At 46.1% G+C, this 26687-nt stretch overlaps 2 protein-coding genes across 5 annotated transcripts in view; one reads left to right on the top strand and one right to left on the bottom strand.

The window, feature by feature from the left end:
* Positions 1-12796, bottom strand: part of LOC142572277 (uncharacterized) — a 63824-nt gene extending 51028 nt beyond the window's left edge. Inside the window, exons 1-2 of one of the 2 annotated variants that reach the window (XR_012826035.1) lie at positions 12676-12796; positions 6571-6661 (exon numbers count right to left, since the gene is read on the bottom strand). Coding sequence is in view for 1 of the 2 variants with exons in the window: in XM_075681260.1 (XP_075537375.1) it covers positions 6571-6661; positions 12676-12715 (131 nt within the window). In the remaining variant the exon portion in view is untranslated. The remainder of the gene's footprint in view (positions 1-6570; positions 6662-12675) is intronic. The other variant, XM_075681260.1, reaches the window with a different exon arrangement.
* Positions 1-26687, top strand: part of LOC142572274 (sodium-coupled monocarboxylate transporter 1-like) — a 69237-nt gene that overhangs the window by 34455 nt on the left and 8095 nt on the right. For all 3 annotated transcript variants that reach the window (XM_075681257.1, XM_075681255.1, XM_075681256.1), the window contains exons 3-13: positions 6329-6380; positions 6702-6769; positions 7309-7481; positions 10889-11029; positions 11600-11729; positions 12947-13035; positions 16602-16711; positions 17567-17634; positions 19962-20048; positions 21580-21755; positions 24726-24829. In XM_075681257.1, the coding sequence (XP_075537372.1) occupies positions 6332-6380; positions 6702-6769; positions 7309-7481; positions 10889-11029; positions 11600-11729; positions 12947-13035; positions 16602-16711; positions 17567-17634; positions 19962-20048; positions 21580-21755; positions 24726-24829 (1195 nt within the window). In that variant the 5' untranslated portion in view covers positions 6329-6331. The remainder of the gene's footprint in view (positions 1-6328; positions 6381-6701; positions 6770-7308; positions 7482-10888; positions 11030-11599; positions 11730-12946; positions 13036-16601; positions 16712-17566; positions 17635-19961; positions 20049-21579; positions 21756-24725; positions 24830-26687) is intronic.

A 26687-nucleotide genomic window follows, 5' to 3' on the forward strand; every position in this document is an offset into this window, starting at 1 on the left:
GCGTGTTCCATATCCTTGAATTTCGACTGTCTGGCTTATATGGCTTATACTTGCCTGGTTTTGAAAGAAAAATGCCGAATGAGCCGTTCATAATGTCCTCATCGTAACCTCCCAGCGAAACCATACCTCGAAGCTTCTCATGACCATTCTAAAGGCAGCGCACTTGTTAGAGGCGGACGAATACTAAACGACACAAGCACGAGCGCTCGTGCTTCTGTGAAGCACAGTGTTCGTCTGTGTTTCAAACAAGTGTGTTGCCTTTACAATGATCGCGAACGACCAATTAGACCACCTCCTAATCGGAGGCCATCCTTCGCCGTACAGAAAACGACGGAAGTGACCACGTGACTCCACAGAAGCCACGTTTTGGAAACCGTGCACTTACCACAAGGTGCCTAGACGAAGGCAACTCGGAATTTTTTTTCTTGAAAACCAGGCGAGTAGAAGCACGTCAAGTGTTATACACTGAACGATACCGACAATAAAAAATGCAATCTTGCTTCGAAATATGTGAAAGAATAGAACAGCAGTAAGCGCTGTTGCGTTTGGAGGCGATCCCACCGCTGCCACCAGTTTGTTGCGTTTGGAGGCGATCCCACCGCTAGCAACCAGTTTGTTGCGTTTGGAGGCGATCCCACCGCTGCCACCAGTTTGTTGCGTACTCCAGGGTAGCGTCTCGCCCTTGCTTGGTCGCCATGATCTACCGGATGCCTGCAGCCCGCCGACAACGCCACGCTACCGAAAAAGTAATGTCGGTCGAGCTTCGATAGGCAGGCGTCGCTACTTCTCGGCAGCAGTACGGTACGCTACCCTGGAGTACGCAACAGCGCAAAACCTTTCTATTATGTGCACGAAAAGAACGCACATATCCGTGTATGTTCTTTTTATTGTGCGTAATGAAAGAAGCGATAAGCGTTCGCAGATATTATGCGCCGTGGAGCCTCGACGGATCGTTGAGGACGCGCAGAGGCCTCATGACGAATATGCCAAACGGTATACGCTAAGCGATAGAAATCACCTCTCCGTGGGCAAGCGAAATAGGTACAATGAAAATGGGGAAAATTCCTTTCGCGAGCACGAAGAGGAATGCTCAACCAGCAGCTTCATGTGTTCGTAATAAATGTCAGCTGGAACTTTGAACGATTGCCGCGAAAGACAGAACACGAAAAGAAAATACATGCAAATTCACGGAGTGTCTCGTCCCATATATCGTATTGGTTTCGCTTGACCGTTATCACTACTACACAGCGATGTATACGAACTGGATCAGATTCAACCGCGATTTCCTTTGTGTTCTTACGAAAGCGACATTCGACTTTACATAACTTGCATGGCAATTAGAGGGACGCTGGGTCGTCTCTTCATTATTATCTGCTATTGCAATTAAATTGTTTGCAGATGGTTTGGCTGTTGTCGTATATCGCACCTAGCGCAATCACCATTAGCACATGGGTGGTACGGAGCGATGGACACGAAGTAACACGCACCTCAATTTGGTGCGATATCTCAGCTGATTACAAAATGACACTAACTATTTCATTGCTGAGTTTATTTCATACGTCTACAACGCGAATATGAAGCGCATAGATCTTTGAAGCCACGACTTTCTGTGAAATTATTAGAGCGCTGACATTTAGTTAATCGCTGAATTAATGGATTACTGAATTTCGTTGCTGCATTTTAGGACAGGCGTGTCGCGTGTCTTCGCGGAGGCTTGACGCAAGTGGGCGGGGCATTAATGTTCGCACGTCCGTATGTCCGCGTTACTTGTTAGCCGAATAGTGTGCTTACGTGATTAATCAAATTAGATTCGCGGGTCAACTCCGGGTACGATTTCTGGGAGCATGCAAAATTTCTATCATAATTATAATACAAGCGCCTTGACGCACGCACTGACAAGTAGGTGCGTCAATTGGTTATTCTAGTAGAATGCTGGTTTTCAACTATCTGTCATTTAAACCATAACACACCAATCTCACTTAATCTGAAGGCAACACCAAAGCGCACTTAGTGAACAAATGTTCACTAGTCGCTTCAAAGCTATAGAAGGTTACTCTTGCGACCTCACAGCCTCCTGTCCACATAATTGTGCTAAAGAGCTGCAATAACGTTTTGTGCCAGAGGAGATGTTCAAGAACGTCGAGTGATATAAAAAAAAAATAGTAGCTGCATTCGCACATGTACGCGGCTTAAAGCAAAAGCAGTTTACCTAATGAGGGACTGCAGGGTTAATAAAGCGATCGAATACTGGTGACCACCTTATTGTTAAGGCAGTCAGGCTTTGAGTATTTCTGATATGCAGCACTGAAAAACGAAAACACAAAACAGCACCCGTACTGTGTGCTTCATGTGTATTTCCGTTTCTCAACGCTGTAAATACGTCAGGATCACGTTATTACCGTTTCTAAGAGTATAGACAATGCAGAGTTTGCCGTTCTATGGAAAACCAACTTTATATATATTGTTATAGTGAAAATGAATGCCGTTTGGTCCTGTCGTATCGCCATCCATTTGCCACTGAAAGAGCTTGGGGTGTTTGGGAGTCGAGCGGTTTTTGCCAACACTGCTTCACACCGTTCTTCACTAGCCTTGCGTTCATTCGTTGGAGGTACTGGGTATCGATCTGCGTCATCTTGCGCCAGTGCGCAAGCACTCGTACATTACATTCGGTCGTGCCCACAGTGCCAACGTCACAGGACGCCTCCTAAGCGTACTTCCAGTCCACAACAGCCTCAGCTAGTGCCATGCCCTGCTTAGCCTTTCGATCCCGTCGGCATCGACTTGTACTGGTGCCGTCCCTGCACAACTACTGCCGGATAGCTTTGGACAATTGCTGCCATATAACAACTGACACGCTCCGCGGAAACAACGGCTCTGCCAGCGGCCACAGTCAGCGACATATAATCACCCCTCCTGAGCGAACAGGACGTGCGTTTTGTTCTATAGTCATGACGACGGCTGACTATTCCGGCTGTGACCGCGTCCTGACTTTAATGACTTAAGTCTAAGGCAGAGCACCGCAGGCGACCACCGGCTTTTTTGCCATTCTTGCACTTGTATATGGGCGCTAACCTTCAACCACACTGGACAATACATTACACTATACGCATTACACATTACACATTATAGGGGACGCAAGAGGCTTGCGTTCCGCTGGCGTACTAAAGCCACTTGGCTCCCGTCTAAACCCACGGAGATTCCGTACCGCCTGACGCATTCGAGTGTGCGCAACTGTCTCAAGCTTCCCGCAACGCTGAGGAATGCCTCAAGGTCACCAGTCTCTTCACGACCGCCGATCAATTCGGCACAAGAAATCCCGTCGTGATTATCACCACCCACCTTGTTGCTTTGTCCAAGGCTCTCTAACTGTGTGACTACAGATTCCAGTTATTCCAGTCTAGTCTTTTATCCCAGCTCATGCCCAATTGTATCAAATCAACAGCACTTGCTGTTGGTATAGTTGGTACTTGACGAGTAATAAGAAATTTAGCAACAAAACACGACCACAGAGATGGGAGGACATAAAGCGCTCGCTCTGTCTTTACGTCCTCGGTCCCCTCTCTCTGTAATCGTGTTTTTACGATAAATTCGTGATTATTTACGAAATCGGCGTTGTGGCGCATGCGTCGCCTGTGAACGTCGAGCCCATCATGCCGCCTACGGACAAGTGCCGTTATAGTCGCGAAACAGTACATGTGCAGTGCCTGAATCCGCACTAGGAACGATCGCGCTATCTTTCCTTTGAGTCGCCAGGTTGACTCTTTTCTTTTCCTCCTTGGTGAGGGCGGAATGATTGCAGTGAAGACGAATGCCGTGTTGGGTACGAAGCCGCATCGCCATCAGTCTCCCGCTGTTGCGGACAGACTTCGTCGTATGTGGTTCCTCGACCGGGTTTTCTTTATTTTTTTTTTTTTGGGCGGAGCTTTCGTTTCGAACGCTACCGGACTTTCCTGACTGTGGCTGCGGCTGCTGCCTCCATTTGAGAAAACCAGCGAAAAAAAATTGAGGCGCAAGCACGACAGAAGGAAGAGACATTGTCATGCTTGCGTCTGAAATTTTTTCGCTGGCTTTCTCAAGTGTCAGTATGAACCAAATGACCCAGCAAGCAGCACGTAAGCTTCTGCTGCTGACCCAGCCAAGCACGCCGGAACGAAATGGGAAAACTTGCAGAATTGGATTGACAGCTTCGGGAAGGCTTCGCTTCACATAGATTCCAAGATGTGCGTTGAATACGTGTAATCTTTTTTTTTTAATTTTATACCCGGCTGTGCATCGCTCAACGCTTGCAGTGTATGAATATACCAAAAGGCACTGTTATATGTGTGAATCAATAGGAACCGAACCCGAACCAAACCTGTACCGATGAACATGATAAAGGTTACTCGTTTCGGAACAAAATGGTTCAAGCATATACATGTTCACAAAGGAGACAAAAAGGGCATTTGGCTAGACAAAAAAACCTTCCTTACGTAGTCGACCCGCCTTGCAAGCAGCCTGTTCGACTCGCAGTTCATGCCGAAAATTGCGGACCCATTGTGGCTTGTGACTGCAAAAATGAGCACCTGCTTGCTGAGTTTTATAGCGCTTTTCGAGGATCTCCGAAGAAACGTCCTTCGTGTTTGCAACTTTATGGTTCGGGCGATAGTTTAGAAAAAATGAAACAACAGCTGGAAAAGAAAAAGAAAACTTTACTACACTTTAACTAACAAATCATTGAAAGGCCGCTCCCCGGTTTGGGCATTGTAAGCAAAAAAAAAAAAAAAAAAATGGAGGGGCGTGTGTACATCACGCGCTGATGATCGTGCGCGCAAAATATCAAACCGCCGAGCGGAAACCGCTGACATTTCCAACGAAGCCCGGACGTCTTTATCCTCGAGGGAGCTTCGCTTCCTGCCGGAGAACTAGAGGTCACGCGCATAAGTATATCTACGTGCCAGCACTGCATGCAACGTCGCCGATTAAAGCGTGTGACTTCGGTAAATTATCCAATACAGAATGCACAAAGCCACCACTGGAAGTATGTGCGCAGAAAAAAAAACAAGAAAAAAATAAGGTCTGGCTTAGGGAGGGGGGGGGGGGGAGGTGTCAAAGAGCAGGCGCTTGTGGCTCAAACGTGACGAGGGCACTCGGCTCCGCCATGGGAGAAAAGTAAAATGTGTCCCTTGCAATGGGAGAAAGCTTTAAGGTTGCCAGCGAAGATCGCCTCCTGCAGCAAGGCAACGCGACGTTTCAATTTCTTCTATCACCTCTAACAATGAAGCAATTTGAGAAAAATAAAACGAAGTAGCTGAAACTCTCGAAAATGATCGTCCCTGTGTCATCCATGCATCATGAAAACCATAGGGTAAATCAGCAGACACACGAAATGGCAATATCACTGCCAACCGCAATGCCATATTTGGCATTCTGGTTGACAATGGCACTGCGTTAGCATTGAACGACATAGTGATGATTAGTACTGCGATGGCGCCTGTGTGGATTGCTTTGTGAATGCAGAATTCGCAGGCACGAACAGAAACAAAATTAATTATAGGGTTTTACGTGCCAAAACCACTTTCCGATTATGAGGCACGCCGTAGTGGAGGACTTCGGAAATTTCGACCACCTGGGGTTCTTTAACGTGCACCGAAATCTATGTACACTGGTGTTTTCGCATTTCGCCCCCATCGAACGCACGCACGAACACGAAACGTGGTCCTGCGCCGCCACCTCAGAAAAGTTGACAGTTACGTTAGCATAGGCTAAAGAGGAGGAAGGCAAAAGCCTCTGAGCTCACGAGAAATTCATTAATTTACCTGACGTTATCATTGACTGCGTTGTTACTTTTATTGCTTGTTTTCTCCCATCAAAGTTCACGGGTTCGAGTGCCTCACTTAACTATATGTTAATTAACTGTACCTTAATTAACATCACCTTCATTAGCACCAAAGGTCGTGGGTTCGACTCTCACCAAAGGCAGTGAGTTCGAGTGCCTTAATTAACTTTATCTTAATTAACTGTGCCTTAACTAACTTCGCTTTAACATCAAAGGTTGTGGGTTCGACAACCACCAATCGCCGTGGGCCAATAGAACGACACTTTCAGTGCCGTAGACTGCCCAAAAAATGGTAGGACGTTTGGGTCTGCAGGCTACCGTGTCTCGCCAGGAGAGATCTTTAAAAAAAAAGAAATAAAACACGCAAAAAGATTCTGATTTCTTAAACAGTTCAATGCCTTCTTCTTACTCTTTAGCTTATTTTCCTTTTAGTTACACGTCTGCACTATCTTAGAAAAAATATATAACTAACGTGCATTTTCTTGTTCCTTTTTCTTTCTTGCCCCTGAACAGCAAATGCAAGGAGCAATCAGCATCTTTGCGGCGGGAGTCGCCGTGTCCATGTGTAAGCACTCGTTTGTTCAGTGTGTCTCTTACAGCGGTGCGATGATCCCTGCCACTTTAAGCACTAAACTTCAAACGAATGAATAAAGAACTGGCCACCATAGCCACTGAATGTTCATTTCCACAGAATGTACCTGACCAATATAATATTTTAATTATTAATTAATTAATTAATTAATTATATTACTCACAGCCCCTCTGCTTCGTCCGCGTTCTTGACGTGAAGTCGAGTTGCCTTTTGAATAATCCTGTTATTCCATAAAGTGCCACTTTGCCGGTGCCCTGTAAAAAGCAAAACACAAAGTCTATCGTTCCCTTACAGCATTTCACATACCGCTTGTGTGGAGCTGCGTGGCCATCGGTTTCGCTGGCACCCTTTACACTGCGTTGGTGAGCTTGTCGTTCTTTTTTTCGGATGTTTCCTGCTACTTATCATTATAGCCATCTTTATTAATTACCAAGTTCCTTAAGCCGAGAGAAACCTCTAGCTACATACGTTTTGCACTGCGTGAAGCCGGAAACGCCTGCTTTGAAGTTTTCGCACCCCCTGCGCTTCCCGTTCCTTAATGTTCAACCAGGCCCAATAAAGCATGCATGGCGCTCCACATTGCTCACTTCCTGGCGAGTCTCTGAATTTTCGCGTTCTCGTTAATTATGTTGACCTAAATTTTTTGTCGACATGCAGAGCGTAAAAGTTGCCAATTTCTGTACATCAACCGTGCATGAACGTTTCATTTCGGGCACTGGACGCGATGTCGACGATGTGATCCCGCTGCACGCACGCACCAATACGCATGCTCACACTCACACGCATGCGCAGAAGAAACACGCATGGACGTACCGAGATGCATGCGCAAGCACATGAACGCATGTGCGCGGAAGCGCCCTCTGGCTGCTGGCGTATGTACGTGTCAAGCCCGCACGCGCAGGGTGGTCTCCGTGCCGTGGTGTGGGCTGACGCCGTGCAGGGCGTGCTCATCCTCGTCTGCCCGCTAACCATCCTGGTGAAGATCCTGTACGACTCCGTCTACGACGCCTCGGCCAACGCGTCAGTCGCCAGGCGCCCCTTCAGCGACATCGACATAAAGCCGTACATCTTCCGGTGAGCCTCGCAACACTTATAGCTTCGGTGCTCGTGGATGCGGTGCTGGCCGAAAAAACCAGTGCTGTGGCGGTCTGGTCTAACAAGCCCCGCAGAAGTCGCTTTTGCAAGCAGTTAAACCAGTATAACGCTTCGAAAAAGAAAAAAAAGACGAGAGAAATGAAACACCCTCTTTTGTAAATTAACATAGACAAACAAATGTGTAACTATATTTTTCGTGGAACGCACGTTTCACCAAAGTTTGTTGTTGGGCTAGTTAGTACACGGTATTTATAGAACGAAAACAGCGCACTCTTGTTATAGTTCGCGCTGTTTTTGTTCTAAATAGCAGGTTTCGTAGTGCGCTGTGCGCTGATAGAATTACTGGTAAATTCTTTATTCGTCTTTCTCGTCGGTCCCTTATCGGCTATTAGGTCGCTTAAGTGTGTTGTGAAACTGACCATGTTGTACTAAGCAAAAACTTTTATTTCCATGCATAGTTTAACTTAAGATTTCAATCTGTAAGGAAAAGAAACGGAAAAGAAGGGGAAAAACATATGTCTAGCTGAACCACCATTCCAAATGTAATGACAACACGTGTATTTTTATACAAGGTCCTCACATTACTACGCAGACTTATCGGATATCAAAGTTACGGTGCATAAATGCCCTTTCCAACTCCACAAAGCTCGAACACCGTTCAACTTCAAGGAAAGTTAGAACAAGTTGATCACTTTTATTCCTCGCCATGGAGAGTACATTGCCAAAAAACAGTGGAATGCTGCTTGAGTTAAAACTCAAAGTTAATCAGTGTAGTAAGCAAATAATTAATAATTGGTTTTGATGAACTATAACCAACTGGAGCTTCGCTGCAGCGTATCGAAAACACTATACCATGGGCATTGGGTGACGTTGCCCGCTTTTAAGGAGAAATTTTGAAGCATCAAACTCAGCGCATCGAGAAATTGCAGCAGCATTCATCTCATGATGACCGTCGACAGTAATGCGTTAGCGTTGAATCAATACAGCGACACAACGTATTGCCACCGCCGAAACTAGTTATGTGTGAGGCGTGCACGACTCCTTTTTGGCGCTTCTATTATTATTATTATTATTATTATTATTATTATTATTATTATTATTATTATTATTATTATTATTATTATTATTATTATTATTATTATTATTATTATTATCATCGGCATTTCCTTTGAAACGGGGCAGGGTCAAATAATCACCCAGTAGGTCCGATTTATTAAGGTATGCTTACGTGTATTTTCTATTTTATTCTAGCATTTTTGCATACATCACCTTATTTTTTTTTCTTCCTCGAAACTTCTCTATCTTGTACCGTTACCATGCCTGTAACGTATCCGGTCGTATCAATCTCTTCTCTGCTTTTTTCCCCCCAATACTCCAAACGCCTCTTGATTATCGCGACTACTGACCGGTTGGTGCTTCCGTCCACATTAAATTCAAGCGCTTCTGGAAGATGCATGTACGTTGCCTACTGCTGTCACTGGGCGAGCCCTTTCGCATTCGATTAGAATGTGCTGAGTGGTCTCCGCATTCTTGCTGCAGTATACACATACCTCATCTTGTTGCGAATATTTGCTCCGGTATGTTTTTGTCCTCAGGCAACCAGCACGAGCCTCAAATAGCAAGGCACCGCTCTTTGTGTTATCGTACATAATTTCCATTCTCATTTGTTTCTTCCCATTCTTGTACATCTTCGTGGTCTTTTCTGTTTGCATTCTTTGCATCCAATTCGCCGTCTCGGTTTCTCTCACTTTCGTTCTGAAATTCTGACGACTCCTCGCTCTCTGCTTACACTTTCAATTATACTGTACTTGGACGCCAACTTTCTTGACCTCTTCTTCCATTATGTGTCCACGATTTTCAGGTCTATGTATACTTGGGCGCTTTAGTCGACCATTTATCTTGATCCATGTTCCTGAGCCTTTCTTCAAAACTAACTTTGCTCTGCATTTCTCTGACATCAAAAGTTGCCCAATCCATGTCATCTTGCACTGCCTACTTTTGGGTTTTTCTGTGGGCTTCCAAAGCCAATCAACATACTGACCTGGTTCATTTCCAACCCCGACAAGACATCGATTGTAAGCACAGATGTCATTTGCTAACGTGAAACACTGGCACCATCATTTCTTTCCAGATTCATCGCACCACCTCATATTTATTGTGGCCCCGAAGTGACCTGCATTTTATTATTTCTGCATTCCGCTCCCCCTTTATTTTCAGAGTGCCTTGGTGGCTGCTTGAGTAAGTATTTCCATCGTTGATGTATACGCCGAGGTACCTATATTGCTTGACTATGGGTGTGACTTGGTGTTGAATCGACACCACGTAAAGGCACTCAGCGCCATCTAGCGCTGCCACCGATAAGCCTGTCCGTGGCCTCCGAAACGCATGGCGCGCCAGTGCGTGCTAACGCTGAGAAACGCGTTGTTCAGCAACAGGGCTCCTCTCACGCGCTTCTTTCCGGAGGCGCTACCTCATCTAGTGGCACTGCCGAAAAGTCCACACGTGGCCTCCGAGACGAGAAGCGTGGCGCGCCGGTGGCTGCGGACACTGAGAATTGTGCCCTCGCTTACCGCACGCTCAGTGACACATAGTGCCGAAGTTGGCGAGCCGTGCTGTCGTGCGAGTAGTTCAGGGTCTGCTGGTGCACTGACCGCCTGTGCGATTTCGTCGTATAAACTGCGCTGCAAGTCTGCAAGCGCCGACGCCCTCCACAACATCGGCAAGTACTGTGAGTGACCATCTTACGAAGATATTCTTAAGGCTGAGCGCCTCGTCAGCAAGACACGCGCTGTAACAACTCGTTTGAACTGTGGACTGCGTGGACCGTTATAGAAATAGTTCATTGTCTTGTTGGCCTCATCGTAAGTGTAGCGGTTGCTGTCTGTCGATCATAAATGTTTGTCTTGTCTGTGACTTTGCTACCTGTATCTGAGTCCGTGGGCCCACGAACCATCACAGGCACATGCTCAGTACTTCAAGTCGGCGTCGAAGAGTTTCTTCCATCAGCGGTATGACCTACCCAGTCCCGCATCTACAGTGACCCATGTCCGCGTGAAAGACGTTAGTTGAAGAGATGCACGTATGTACACATTGGCACATATGCAGTGACCCAAGTTGGTTCCGAATCCTGTTCCCTTAACACAGCAGGCCCGATGCGTTACCCGTTCCACCACGGACTAGCCAGTGACCAAGGTAGGTGGGAAAACCGTTAGATACATAGATACACAGCCCCTGGAAAGTGAATGAAGTGCCCAAGATTTCGAACGCATTTAAAATGATCCGTTGAGCTTTGTAGGGTTAATGGAGAAGTTAGCCTTTGTCTTGCATATACATTCCTTTCTTCTATCGCCTCGTTCCGCTCTGTAGTGTGGTAAACATACGCGCAGGGCGAGCCTGGACTTCACCACCGACGAGAACGTGTGGGCGTGCTCGGTGGGCCTGCTGTCGGGCCACATCTACAGGATGGGCATGGATCAGATGGTGGTGCAGCGGTATGCAGCTGCCAGGTCGCTGCCAGAAGCACAGAGGTAGGCCTTCCTGGCGCACCCTTGATAGCGATAGCCCTGTACTGCGATGGCGTTCACAGGCGAGTAGGCGCGCGTCTACCGGAACGATACCATTCGCGATATTCCTGCGTCCGAGCTCCTTTGCCTCGTGATTGAGAAATCACTTCTACGCGTAAACTGATGCATAATGTTAGTGACAAAAAGTTTGTGTGATACTAACGAAATTACGCCATGACTATTAAAAATGGGACAGAAAAAGAGCAACAACAAACGATACTATAGTGCCGACTCTCAACTTAAATGTAGAACTTTCTTGCGCGATATTGTTCATTTTTCTGTTGCGCTCTTTGCTTTTTTCAACCAGCGACCAATGGCTTCAGATTTACGTACTCAACGAAATTTGACATGTGTTGCTCGGATTCGGACTTTATGTACATTAAAAGAAACAACATTGGCTATTGTGCATGAGCAACAGTATTGTACCATTTGCGAGCGACCCACAAATGCGCATAAGCGCATTTGCTGACATTAATATAACCAGCTTGATGAACACTAACGCGACAGATTTTGAAGCTCAGAAATTCGTCGCAGGACGGTGATGGCAGGAAGCGTGCTACTGGTGGTATCTACCACTTTCCTGGCAATCGTGGCCATGGCCCTGGTCTACTGGTACCGCGATTGCGACCCTATCCTATCTGGCACCATCCACAAGATCGAACAGGTAAGAAATATATAGCCAACTGTACCCTATAAGAAAATGGCAATGTGAGTCCAAAATAACAATTAAAAAAACCTATCTGGAGGAAAACGGCGTCATAAGACGTGGAAATGTATCCCCATATACATATATATATATATATATATATATATATATATATATATATATATATATATATATATATATATATATATATATATATATATATATATATACGCGCATACAAGCGCGCCCATCATGTGCAAGTAACAACCAAACACGCTAACAAGCACCTCGCGAGCAATGCACTAGGCGGTGATTTTTTTACTGCTCTTGTGGCCACAAAGCCCGTGCAGACGCACCAAAAATGCTGTAAGCCCTTGCGCACACTACACAAACTACGCAGTGACAATCGCATCAATTGCAGTTTGTGTAGTTGATGACGCGGACTTCTATGTTCGACATCAGTGCATTTCATGTGTCTCGGCACATGTACACAAATTATTGAATTGATACCTCGATTGCAAACACAATATTTCGTCTCGTAGCCAAAATATCGTATATTCACGAACACTTATACTGGTTGACAGCCATCACTTCAACCCTATAAAAACAGGATAGCGTTAAGGGGCCCGTGTCGCAGAGAATCCGGCGTCGGTGTCCGCGTCGGTGTCCGGGCTGGCGTCGACGCCGGCGGCAATATCGGAACGAGAAAAATCATTGCGAACCACAAATCCCGGATCCACCTAGGCCCCCCGCGTGGCGCAGAGGCGTTACTGAACTAATTGAATTTTTCAAAGTATAATGCGTCAGAAAATTCGTAAAGTACAACTTACACACAACCTACAAACATGATAGCGTCGGATAGTAAATTGAATATACGAGAAAACATAATTCTGTTACGCGGAAACGCAAACCCAACCCCTCTTCCACCTGCCGTTTGAGGTTTGTCTTATTAGGAGCGGCGCACCCCGCTCGGTTCCTTGCACCAGCAGCCAGATGGCGCGCATCCGCGGCAGCGGTGGCACCCGCAGTGGGTAGAGACACACAAAGAACCAGAAAGCTCGTCTTCGCGCATAGCGTCCGCCACCTGCGTTTCCAGGAAAACGTTACGGTTACATAAGCTGCGGTTGCCGGGAAGCATGAGAAGCAGTCATGGATCTTTGAATGCAATCGTGTTCCACTCTTAAAAGCGAAGCTTAAGCGTCCTTCAAATTTTCTGGTCCTTGTCCTTGACGCAGCTGATCCCGCTCTACGTGCACACGAGGCTGTCTGGCATTCCTGGCTTCTCGGGACTATTTCTCACCGGTGTCGTGAGTGCCACACTCAGGTGAGACCCTTTTGTTTTTCGCACAAAGGCGTCCATGTTAAAATCTACGAAGGTGGAAGAGAGATAAAAATTAAACATATTCAAGAACTTGGCAACCGAAAGAAAGGCCACATTCTGGTGATCCAATGGACCAGGCACTTCAGTACAGTCTCTAACAGCATTGAACAACTCAGCATGAGGGAGGGAGTAAAAACACTCTTAGACGTCAACTGAAAAAGCATAAAATTGTTCCCCTGTGTTTTCATGCCCGAGCAAGCAGAGATCGAATCAACTCACTGGAATTGCGCACCAAAAAGGGTCGTTGACAGACAACAGCTCAAGGTGTTTTTAAGGAAACTTCGACATTTCTCCTTTCCAAGAATCTTTTTTCGGTCACAGTTGCTGTCATAAGCACATCTACTTTGTGTGTCTTTGCGGAAAAGAACGGGGTCAAAGTATCTTTCATACTGGCACGTGCTTCCTAATCCTATCAAGGTTCATTTCCTGACATAAAGTCAAGGCCCTCTACATTATCTGAGCGAACGAAGTTCTTTTCAACAGCAACGCAGGCCTTAATTCTCCTGGAAACAAGACTGAATCTGTACAGATTCCTTGGTAGTCTTGCTAAAATTACCGATACGTCAACCGGAAGGGAGGCAGTCAACATATACAGAAATACATTTACTTTATTCAAGGATGCAACGGCTCTCTACGTTTCTAACAAGGCCGATGAAAGAGTCCTCGTTCTTTTCTGCTAAGACGCACAAAGCAAATGTGCTTCTGGGAGCAATTGTCACCGAAAAAGATTCTTGGCTAGGGCAAATGTCAAAGCTTCTTCAAAAACCACCTTGATCTGTTGCCTCTCAACGGTCCCTTTTTGATGCGCTATTACAGTGGGGTGATTCACTTCTTGTCCACGCAGAGAGGAAGAGTTTCATGTTTTTTCGGTTGACGTCGAGGAGAGCTTTTACACCCCCCCCCCCCCCCCGCCCCACCCCTATACCTCGGACCGAGTTTCTCAATTAGCGGCAGCATTGGAGTGCCTGGCCCTTTGGGCTTCCAGAATGTGGCCGGAGTATCGGTTCACAATTTTCTGGAAATGATTAGCTTCTATCTCTCTTCTACCCTTGTTGATTTTAACATTTTCGCTCAAAAAGACGGAGTGTTCATAGGTTCCCGTATAGCGCCGTCTTAAGTCTAGCGCTCTGTCCTGCCCCCTGTCTTTCTTTTGTTAATTTTCTTTTCGCGTTAGAGAATATGTCGCAGCGAAGGCAAAAACACCAACTAGCTCAGCTCTCTTCTTTAGTTGCCCTAAAGAAAGTGAGAGAACGAATCGTTGACGCTTCCTAACCGAATTAATCAAATTGAGAGAAAAAAATTTACGGCTATAGGGATTTCAGATTTACAGTTTGCGAAAAAGGCAATATCGCGAAGTTTTTCATGCCGCATATCTCACTTCATTTCTTGCTTGCAAGACTGGTCGGATTGCGGGGGCGGAGGGAGTGGAGGGGGGAGGGGGGGAGGGGCGTATCCTCGTCAACATCATCAGATACCAGCGCAAAGCTGAGAGGGTCAGCAGCCTGCTTCTGAAAGAAATCTTTTTGCAGCATATGATTTTTTATTTATTCTATTTCAGACAACAATACATGGTGTCCGCGGGGAGAGGCTTAAGGAGACTAAGATGTCTCCTGACGAGGCCTAACACCCGCATTACACGTCGGTGCATATGGCGCAGATTAACATGTCAGTGAGAACAGGGGTACATCAAACACAGCGAGACGGGAATTCAACATCAGCAATTATACAAGCACTGGTCAGGCAGAAAATAATACTGAAGAAGTCATCAACAATGAGCGATAGTAAGTGGTAGAAAAAAAAGAAGAAAAAACACATTCGCACAGAGCAGTAGGAATAACAATGAAATACAGCAGGTATGCATAACAAAATTTCACACGGGGCTGTTCAAAAGATGACTCATTTTCTTCTTGAATTGATGAATGTTGACACTCTCCTGGGCACAAGCAATTAATGTTGGATATGTGTAGCATAAGATTGTTATTTGGGGATCTGTAGTCTGGGTGCCGTAATTAGTGCGAGGCCTAGAACCAATCAAAGAAATTGTGCACAAGTTATGGGTTATTTCTCTATTCAAATAAGAACGAGAAAAAGATTCAAAGTCATGTTTTATTTTTTGGTAGATTAGGAGTGCTAAGTAGTGTTTGTAGCATAGAAAAAATGGTAACACCTTACAAGAGGTAAACATGACATTAGTACTAACAGGATATCTACCCAAAATGCGTAAGGCTTTTTTTTGTAGAGAGAACACCCTATCCGAGTCAGTTTTATTACATGTTCCCCACACTAAGAGACTGTACACAATATGAGAATGAATAAGAGAAAAATATAACTTTTTTTTTACATGGAATGTAAGAACATATAGACGTCGTTGAATTATCCCAATTGATCTTGATATTCGTATCCACAGACTGTTGACGTGATCGGTCCAGCCCAAGCCACTGCGGAAACGAACTCCTAGAAACTTATCAGAATTCACCTGCTCAATTTCTGTGTTATTAAAATATAGTCGGATATTATGATCAAGAGGCTTATTTTTAGCGCGGAAAAGCACATATTTAGTTTTTTATGTTTAGTTCAAGCTTATTGGCATCAAGCCATGTCCGCAGTTCATTGAGCCAGGTATTGGATCGATATTCAAGCAAGCTAAGGTTGGGATCGGAAAAGAATACATTGGTGTCATCAGCGTAGAGGACCATATTTGAAGTTGAGTGTATATTTACTATATCATTAATATATAAAATGAAAAGTAGAGGGACGAAGATACAGCCTTGTGGTACATCGACTTTTATTATACCTGTGTCGGATTTAAGCTCCTGTAGCCATGTAGACTGCCTCCGTCCTGTAAGATAGCTTTCCTACAATTTGTGTGCAATACCGCGAATTCCATATTTATCTTGCTTTAGTAATAAGATATTGTGTTTAATTGAATCAAAAGCTTTGCGAAAGTCTAGAAATATTCCGATGGTGAAAAGCTCTTGTTCGAAAGTTAGAAAGAAGGCAATCTTTTATGTCCAGTAGAGCAGTCTGCGTGGATTAACCAGCCTGGAATCCGTACTGTTCCTTACATATTATGTTTTTTTTTATCTAGGAAGCTTTGTAATTTTTTATGTACCACACGTTCTGCGATTTTATAAAACAGTGGCAATATCGAGATAGGGCGATAGTTGTTCATATCATTTTTGTCACCTCCCTTGTAGATGACTGTAAGTCGAGCTGATTTAATCTTATCAGGGAAGATACCAGTCAGGAGCATTCTGTTGCATATATGCGTTAAAGGTGGACTAATGCTTCTGATAGCGGCTTTTACTGGTTCCGTACTTATATCGTCATCACTTGGTGAACATTTATATTAAAGGGAATTAGCGATAGCTACGACGTCTTCTTCAGACGCGGGGGTCAGACTCACAGCAACTAGCTTTTATATAAAGCTCTTTAGGTGATGGGCGACACGCGCCTGCTGTGATATGACAAGCGAGCTCGTGACAATATTTGTGACAATATTTTTGCAGTACCGTGACCTCTGCCGTGAATTCCCTCGCGGCTACCGCCTACGTGGACATGATGGCTCCGTACATGAAGATTGAAGAACGCTGGGTCAACGTGATCACCAAAGGACTGGGTGAGCACACTTCTGAAAAGACGTTCGCCCACAGCACAACCACGTCGGATACAGCACGTGTGCTGTCAATTATCAAGTGACAGCTAAGAGCCTTCTATACGACGTTATCTATAGAGTGTATTTAATATTGAACTTGTAGACGTGGAAGATGCAAGTCGCACGATGAAGATAAATAAACGATCCCCCGGGTCAGGACTCAAATCTTGGTATGCGGTGTGGGAAATGAACGTCTACACACTTGAAGCTACGGCGCAGCTCATAAAGTGCTACGCACAGTGGCACAGCTATAGCTGTGATGTTGTCTTTGAAATATCCCGCATGACGAGCTGGTCAACACCGGTGCTCTACACGAGGATATACATGCGCCCATGCCTGTGCTTACGAGTAGCGCCGAGCTCGCCTACGCCACCACGATGCGACACGTCAGACAGCAGAGCTGAAATGAAGGCAGCTAATGTTGTCCACAAACAGTTTCCGGACAATTATGATTCATGTGAAGTGTTTCGAAATATCTATGCTGCAGAAGCAGGTTATTCGTTAAGGTGAACAGCTTGCTAAATGTTGCTAAAAGCTTACTAAAATTCCACGCAAATATGTGGAATTTCTTTATTATTTTTCGAATTTGTAATTTTCTTGTTAGTACATTATGAAAGTGCGTCCTTTTGCTATGACGCTCTGCTTTATTGATGCACGCCGACTTCCAATGGTACACATCCAGCGTGCAACTAAATAAAATATTTGAGACAACGTGAAGCTTAAAGCGGCGCCGGTGTTCTGCCGCCTCAGTTTTCTTATCTGTTCATCTGTATCTTCCCAGCTGGCGTGTGACTCAGTGCCAAAGGTGCTTTTTTCCAGCCTTTGCCTCCGGACTCCTGATGACTCTACTGGCGCTCGCTATACCGTACATTGGTTCTGCTGTGCGGGTAAGCAAAATATAAGTAGCATTTCACTTTGTTACGCTACCGAAGACAGTCGAAAGATACTTGACCCGCGAATACACGTCACCAGTCATGTTAATTAGATAACACACGCACACACGCTCACACGAACACACACACTCACCCACATGTACTGCATGACGTTGATTCGCGCCTTTGAAAACTTCATATTCCTTTTTTCGCGCGAGCAAGGCCGGGTAGAATATTTGTACTTTTTTAGGCCAGGTAGGACAAACAGCACAGAAACTACACATAAAAAAGACGAATGAAAGTTTTCGAAATAGTCGATAAACCTCTAACATCGTGTTCGGCTTTACAGTTCCAGTATGATAAGTGAGAAACAAGGGCTTACGGAAATGGCCTCTCCGGCTAGCCATAATATATGCTAAGCTGGACGATTACTATAACAAATGTTGATGATAATTTCGTATTTCCTGAGTGCACGTCTCTGCTCCCACATTTTTTGTGAACCTATCGCTTGGCACGATGAGCATGGACATGTTTAAAGCATGTGACTCTGCCTGGTCTAGCCATTGATTTGGTCGTGATCAACGGGTGAGCTGTTTTGGCCCCAAACCACATTATGACCTGGTTAAAAGGTTAACAAAAACCCGGGGCACTTCGCCGACACCTTTATCTTGAGCCGACACGCCTTTATCTTGAGTCCCTCATGATCCAGACTACGCCACACACTCTGAACAGGAGCGATGGCAATCTGCCGTCAGTGTATGCGCGCTGCCTGCGTCACGTGTTCTAGACTACTTAAGCGAGCTGCTCGAGCACTTTTGTTTATTTTACCTGTGAACAAGGCTCCCGTGTGGGAGCCGAAACGTCTTCTTTTCTTTTATATCTTTATTTGGTCGGCGAAGTGCCCCGGGTTTTTGTTAACCTTTTAACCATGTTTCATCCCGACCAGACGGGCTTCCGTCAAACACTGAACTTCACATTATGACCTGAGTAAGTACAGTAATTTCGCTACATTGTTTTCTGTCACTAAATTTCACTGCAAACAGTCGTTTTTGCCACACACTGTTTCAGTTCTGTTCTTTCGTCTAAACGCCAACATAGACAGAACCTGAGAACGTGAAGAATTTAAAGTATAATAGTCGTACATGTTAGAGAAATGAAGACAAATAACGTAGTCATCGTTAATAGCTATTAGCTGTGCAAGTTCTGATGTCTTCGAAGGATTGTGCAGGATTGTCATAATCTTTAATTGTGTATCGGTGCACTTCGTGCTCTTGAGCATTGCTTAAGCCGTCGAATAGGTCATATATGAGCAACAAATGAAATGCTTCTAAACATAATTATCGCCCGGTCACACAAGAACTACAACTATACCAAGAGCCTCTGCGGCGGCGGTGACTTGGTTAAACCACATTAAACTCGCTGCGAATTCGATCTCATCTAGACCCGCCGTGGTTTCTCAGTGGCTATGGTGTTCGGCTACTGAGCACTAGGTCACGGGATCGAATCGCGGCCATGGCGGCCGCATGTCGATGGGGGCGAAATGCGAAAACACCCGTGTACTTAGATTTAGGTGCACGTTAAAGAACCCCAGGTGGTCGAAATTTCCAGAGTCCTTCACTGCGGCGTGCCTCATAATCAGAAAGTAGTTTTGGCACGTAAAACCTCATAATCTAATTTTTAATCTCATTTAGCTTGCAGACTATCACTCCTATCATAAGTACTGCTATATCAACTTGTTTAAGTACACACACACACACACACACACACACACACACACACACACACACACACACACACACACACACACACACACACACACACACACACACACACACACACACACACACACACACACACACACACACACACACACACACACACACACACACACACACACACTAGCGTGCGCACACACATTGTGCAGAGCCTTTTATTAAGCAGAGGTGCTGACTACTAGCGAGTACGACGGACTCCTTCAGTCTGTTATGGTTTCACAGGCAGCATGCGCATACGTACCTTGAGCAATTAAAATTCATTCTATCCGCAAGAAGCATTTACTTCCTCATTACCGTGCAGCCGCGGATGCGCGAAGGTGAGCTTTGTAGTTTTTTTTTCTTTCCTCCGTACCACCAGCCTCGCCGCTGCCACAGACGCGTGGAGGCGAGCGCCGTCTGGTGCTGGTGGTGCAAGGAACCCAGCGGCGCGCGCGTCGTGCGTGCTCCGCTCTGATTGGTTGACCTAATCGGCAAGAGAACAGCCAGACCGCAGCCACGATCGCGAAACCCGCGAGGTTGGCAATAAAAGGCTTCGCTTTTAAAAGTGTCGCCTTAACGCTACCGCAGGTATTCATGGTGATGCACAGCAGCGCTTCGGGACCGTTCATCGGCGTCTATCTGCTGGCACTGGCTTTCCCATGGGCCAATACAAAGGCAAGCATCTAAGAGTTTGTTGCAGCACGTCTTTACGACTTCTGAGCTAACGTTGCACGACTGGGTTAAGCTAATAACGAAGTTAAAGAGTGTACGCTTATGCTGCACATGGTACACAAGAAAGCAGTGTTTTGAATGAGCACCGATAAATGACTTTGTTTTTGTAACCCTTAAAAACAACATATATTCATTCCTCTTGTTCTTCACTCATGATTACGCTCTCCGTGAAATCTACAAATCGAATTCATACCGTATATTTAGGATAGCGCACATGGGACACTCAGAGTAAGGATGAACCACGGCTGGTTTGACATGTGCGAGAGTACTGCAATCCGGCCGTGGATGAAAATGTACTACAGAGGTTAGAATAATAAAAATAGACGATGAAGCAAGGTGGAAGACAGGAACATTAACCAAAGTACACATATGCCTGGGTGGCTGCGCTAACAGCGGAAAAGTACAAAATTGGCTATGTAACTAAGTATCTTCCAGAAGGTGTGGAAAAGCTTACTCAGAACAAGACTATTTTTAAGGTTTCGTGAGCACACAGTAATTTCTACAGCCATGCTGGTCTAAATAATAGTGAAAAACGGCATGCAATCAGCTATTCCAAACTAATCAGCTAAAGTGAAAAGCACTGGGCCGCGTAAACGCGTCAGAATGATTATAGAATGTCGTAGCCATGCCAAGTTAGCGGACTATATATATATATATATATATATATATATATATATATATATATATATATATATATATATATATATATATATATATATATATATATATATATATACGAAGATGATAATAATCCGCTGCCGTGTATGACCGTGTGAGAGAAGTTATGCACTGGCATTCGTCGTTCCAGATGGAATGTTTTAGCGTGTTTATACGGTGATGAGGGATCGCCTATAAATTGGCCTTCTTAGTGCCATTTAGAAACGACAGTGCGGCATTTACAATGAAACAGCCGCTCCATTTTCACTTCAGCTCCCGAACTGAGTCACTCAGAAGCAGGGGATGTATTCTGCGACGATCACTCTCGGTGCTATTACTGCCTTGGCCACGCCTTCGCCATCGGCTGGCGTGAATTGGCTGTTTTAGCAAAATCAGATGACCTGATCGGCTGGTTGAGCCCTACGTCATCCGATTTTGCTCAAGCAACAAATCAGTGCACGCCTGACGACGATACTATAGCCGAGGCGACAATGTCGCCGAAAGTGAAACGTCGCAAAATACGTCCCCGTATCCGCGAATTTGAAAATTTTCAGCACGCTGTTAATAATGCGCGGACCTGCGCTAAATTTATGAAAAAGAGGCAGAGTGATCTTGCACATATACAGCTAAAACGCATACGCTCTTGTAAATTTATCATCCTCCGCGATCGCACGTCGAGTTGAAGGATGTACAGAGCAGTACAATCTGCGGAGACCGCAGTGCGCATTCTGTGACTCGTTACGTTTGCGTGCCAGGTACAACGAACACGTTCTTCTGCAGTTCTGTGACTATATATACTGACTGCGTCCATTCGCAGGGCGTCATGGTGTCGGCATCTCTTACCACGGCCTTCCAGCTGTGGGTGCTGACGGGCAAGCTCTTCAACGGCGTAAAACCAGCTGCCATGCCGATGACGCTCGACCACTGCCCCGGAAATGCCACGGTGCACGCCGCTACCTTCGCATCAAAGATGGCAGCCGCTGCAGCCGCCAAGTACGTCACTCAAAGTGCAGGGGCGGGGCGGAGGGCAGAGCCCAAGGCAAAAAAAGTGTTGGCTATTCCGTAATCGACAGTAGACGTAAGCATGAAATGGCAACTGGCAAAGCAGAGTGGTTGGAGATGGCACTAGCCACAATCTTAAAATGGGTGTATTGCCTGTTCGCAACGGCACAGCCCACCACACCGCACCACGCCATACTGTACTGGTCCATATGAACGCTGCCAAGCTAGAAGAAAACCGGCTGAAGGTCGCACGGCAGGCAGCAAAAGACGCGAGGGAGACAGAGCGCACTGCCCAGCTATAAGAATGAATTACGTGTCAAAACCACGATTTGATTACAAGGCACGCCGTAGTGGGGAACTGCGGATTAATTTTGACCACCAGGAGATCTTTATGTGCCCTCAATGCACGGGACGTAGGTGCTTTTACATTTCGCCCCCGTATAAATGCGGCTGCCGCGACCAGGATTTGATGCCGCGACCTCGTGTTTAGCAACATAACCCCGTAACCGCTATGTCACCGCGGCAGCTAGAAGCGCCTGCGCCATCTCTCGAGGTGATGCAAAACCCGTGCCACGGAACTCACGGATCGCTGGCGTTCAGCGATCAGCGTCAAAACAGAACAATTAAGTGTATGGTGCCCTGTATCTGCCTTTATAACGTCCCTATTGAAAATGACAAATAAAACTTAAGCGTACTAGAAGTTACAGCTTGAGTGATATTGTGATCGAACAAACATTAAGAACTCAGAAGCAATATTTTTGTAACTTGTTTGGGAAGTAACTACCTGATCTGATGCGGTCCTGTACAAAGGGTTTGGGACAAAGTTTTGATTGGTTGCCCGGATGATCTCGTTTTGTTTTCGCAACTTGCCCGAGTGTTCCCGTTAGAGTGCCCGGATAACGGCGCTGATTTCTGGCTTAAGGTTACTCGAAGGTCGCCGAGAACGGGAGCTAAAAGCATTTCGTGCTTAATATTGTATCCATGGCAGGGTCACGTTATTACCAGTGGACGAAGCTAGTACGAACGCTGCTTTCTCAACCCGTGCGAATCGTGCGAAGCCCACTTCGTCTGTTCGACGCTTCGCCGTGCACCCTCAAGGGTTGCAGGATTAAGCGTCGCCTCCCATCTATAAATCACTATCATCTGTTCGTTTACTGAGCAGTGCGCTGCGAGAAAATGCCGTGCCTATCAGTACCGACACGCGAGTGCGCGCGATGACGGTTTCGCAAGCGCGCTGCATTCTCGTCCATATCAGCGGCGGGAGCATACTTTGTCATAGTACAAGCAGGCCTTAATTGCCTGTAAGCTAGTGGGAACAGAGCCTGTTAACAGTTGTAGAACGGCGCGGTTGCAGACATCTTTTCTCTTGTCTCCTCCATAGCCATTCGAAGAGCACAGCGTTCCTGCTTTTCCCCTTCAAATCATCCTTTACGAGCCCTGGTTGCTTAGTGGCTATGGTGTTGGGCTGCTGAGCACGAGGTCGCTGGAACGAATCCCGGCCACGGCGGTCGCATTTCGATGGGGGCGAAATGCGAAAACACCCGTGTACTTAGGTTTAGGTGCACGTTAAAGAACCCCAGGTGGTCCAAATTTCCGGAGTCCCCCACTACGGCGTGACGCATAATCAGAAAGTGGTTTCGGCACGTAAAAGCCCATAATTTTAATTTAAAAGATTATCCTTTATCTACCTCTCCGCGTTTTTTTTTTTTTCGTCTGTGTTGCATTGGCATCATGCGTTCTCTCATGTCGTATACACCAAATATCGCGTCTGTAGGTTAGCGTTGTTAGGGAGTCTCTGTGCAAGCACTGTAAGCGTTGTGCTTTCTGCGCCTGGCGTTTCTCTTGATGCGAAACATTTTTCTGACACCGGGCACTTTGCAGTCGATCGATAACTAGGTCTCGGCGCGCTTGGGACCTGTTCAATAAAGAGAAACGGTATATGTCCCCATGGCGCGATTTAAACCGGAGTCTCCCAATAGAGTAGCCCGATGCGTTGCCCGTCATGCCGCAGAAGCATGCTTGGTACGAGAGAATAATTTTACGCCTCCTTCAGTCGTGCATGCTAGCTATGTAAGACGCTCGGCGCCCTCGTCGCGTCGCATAGCGACAATTAGAAATGTAAGCCCGCGTCAGTTTCCCCCATTCTTCCCTAGTGGCAGCTAGCGCTTCGAGACACCATGTGATATTTCACCGCCAACGGGAAAAAGAGAGAGAGCCAAGAAATGTTTAATGGTATGTCGAGAGGTTAGCCTAGCGACAGGCTTGGCATATGCATGCTACACCTCAGGTAAGATAGTGAAGGATGTAAGAAAGAAAGTGAGAGAAGAAAATAAAGCTCACGCACTAACACATTCAAGAGCGCAAAATACACTAGCACAGAAGTTATTTACAGAGTCTCATTGCGGTACTTATCCCGTGGAAATGCTATAAGCGTCTTAGTGGGGCGCAGTTCAGATTCAGAACGCCTTTGCCATCCTCCCAGTGTACCAGCGCGCTACCTTCGGTACCGGCCAAGGTTGTAACGGAACAGTTTGCAATATTCCTTCACGTCAGTGTCATAAATCAGTCGTTATGTAACCGTTGCCGCATTCGTCACACACACGCTTGCATCACACGTGCGCAGACTAGTCCGACAGTAACATCTCGCTCAATCTGATAGCGCTTTACCTCGAACAACACTGGATTAGAGTTGCCTTCGGCACTCTCTGGCTATAGCTGCAGAATATTCACTCTAGGGTGCTAATTTAGCTAAAACACTTTCCGAGTATATTATTTATTTTTTATGTTATTAGGCTGCTACTTGTGCGTAAAACAAACTTCTTTGCGACCGCCGCTACATGGTGTTGTGTTGCTGAAATAAAGTCAGCTTCCTTTGTTTTCTTTGCTACCTCAGAAATTTCCATCTCAGTTGAAATAGGCGGTGTAATTTTTTTTCTTTTTCTTTCATCACTGGTCCTATAGCAAGCGCGACATCTTCCCGCTCTACCTGCTGTCCAGCTACTGGAGCGGCCTCATAGCTGCCGTGATGACCATCGCCATTGGACTCACAGTCAGCGCCGCCACAGGTTGGTAATTTCATAGCATTTATTAAGATGGTAAGGAAGGGATAAAAAAAGGAGATAAACAGTAAGAAAGGAAGAACGAACAAAAGAAAGAACTAAGGTATGACTTGAACAGTTAGTATTATTTCCGGTCAAAAACAAACTGCACCTAACGGACACGATGTCCTAGCCAAGAAAAAAAGAACTTAGTCATCGCAATGCCGTTTTACATGCGCCATTGAAGCGCGAACCGGGAAAAATAAACGAGACACCCTTACGCGATATTATATGAGTATGCGGTGGTGCTGCATCTCTTAATATGTTATCGCCAAACGCTCTGCGGCCCTTCAGCTTGTAAGGGTTGTAGGTCACAGGGAGGAACTTGGGAGGAACGAGGCGTACAGGGTTTATTTACAGATATTTACATTCAAACAGGGGATACATCCGACAGTCTAGCGTGGCTCCCAAATGAAGCACGCAAGACGAAGCATACAGCGAACAGCTCCAAGCAACCCGCTTGTCGAGCACGAGCACGCAGCTCACGAGCACCCCCTAGCAGCCGTCAAACAGCTGCTTATAAACACTCCGTCCTCCCTAGATCCCTAAGTGAGGGAAAACGGCAGTTCACCGCCAATTCATAGCGTCCAACGTCATTGTAGTTGACCCGCCTTTTTGGAGAAGGAGGGCTCACACACCACGTACGCACTGGTTTCACTGCCCCCACCGAGGTCAGAAGGGCTTCGTAGAACTCGGGGCTTACGTCTTGAAGGGCGCGTGGGAAGGTGCCGCCAAGTACCTTCTCTCGAGAACTCCCCCGCTCACGGCAGACCAGGTCGGCGGTGGCGAGTTCAGTAACAAAGCCTGGTTCGACGATCGCGTTTATTCATAGCGGCGCCGAGTGGGTGTTGACGCGGCACCTCGTGGTCCCTACGAAACGAGCCACCGCAGCGGGTGTTGAAGGCTTCCATGGTCTCTTCTGGGAAGCTCGCCACGCTCGCAGCCGCAGCGGGCTGAGAAAAATTTGCATGTCGGCACCTCTGCAGGCCGTTCCTAACAAGCTGTATAGCCTCCAGCGGATAAATTATGCAAGTGTCTTAAGTGCTTTATTGGACGCAGAAGCGAAAAGGCTCGGTTCAGTCTGTTTAGACATTTTCTTAGCCGTATGAAGTTGATCATACGCTTACATCAAGTGACAGCAATGTCATAGACTTTCGAAGTCTGCTAAAAAAATAGAACAATAACAAAATATAAGCTACAAACAAACTGTAGACAAGACACGCAATGGCCCGTCCGTCCCTCTACTCTGGAAAGAAATCACACAATGCCATTCTGACTGGACATTTCCGGCAGCAATGTTTCTCGCAGAAGTGTGACTTTGTTCGTCTACACTGTTAGGGCTGCAGTACCAGGGTGTCTACCAACCGGTAAAACCGGGAATACTCAGGGAAAACTCAGGGAATTTGTGCTACTATTAGGGAGAATCAGCTGTAATTTTATTGAAAGAGAACGAAAGTCACGCTAATGCTGGCTCGAGCAGCAGAAAGAGATCGTAACGAATCGTCTTTGACGCCGTGTCGTCGGCTGGAAGAGTTACCAGTGCACAGTCAACGACCGACTTTCCGGAAGCCCGATAATTCGGACAGCTTCGCGTCACCACCACGTACCCCATAGATTCAATGTATGAAAGCGTCTGAAATTTCGGACGCAAGAGCCCTTCGCTGTCCGATTTTCCGGACTTTTTGCTATCCGCAGGTCCGAAACCGTATTAATAAATGCCGCTACCGCGGCTGTTTTGATAACCTTGCCTCGTCGAACCGGCGCTCTCGCACGCAGATCTGCTGGCAGCCGTAACTACCACCGTGGCAAATACTAGGCCTAACTG

The sequence above is a fragment of the Dermacentor variabilis genome, chromosome 2 (genome assembly GCF_050947875.1).
Source record: "Dermacentor variabilis isolate Ectoservices chromosome 2, ASM5094787v1, whole genome shotgun sequence".
NCBI lineage: Eukaryota > Metazoa > Arthropoda > Arachnida > Ixodida > Ixodidae > Dermacentor > Dermacentor variabilis.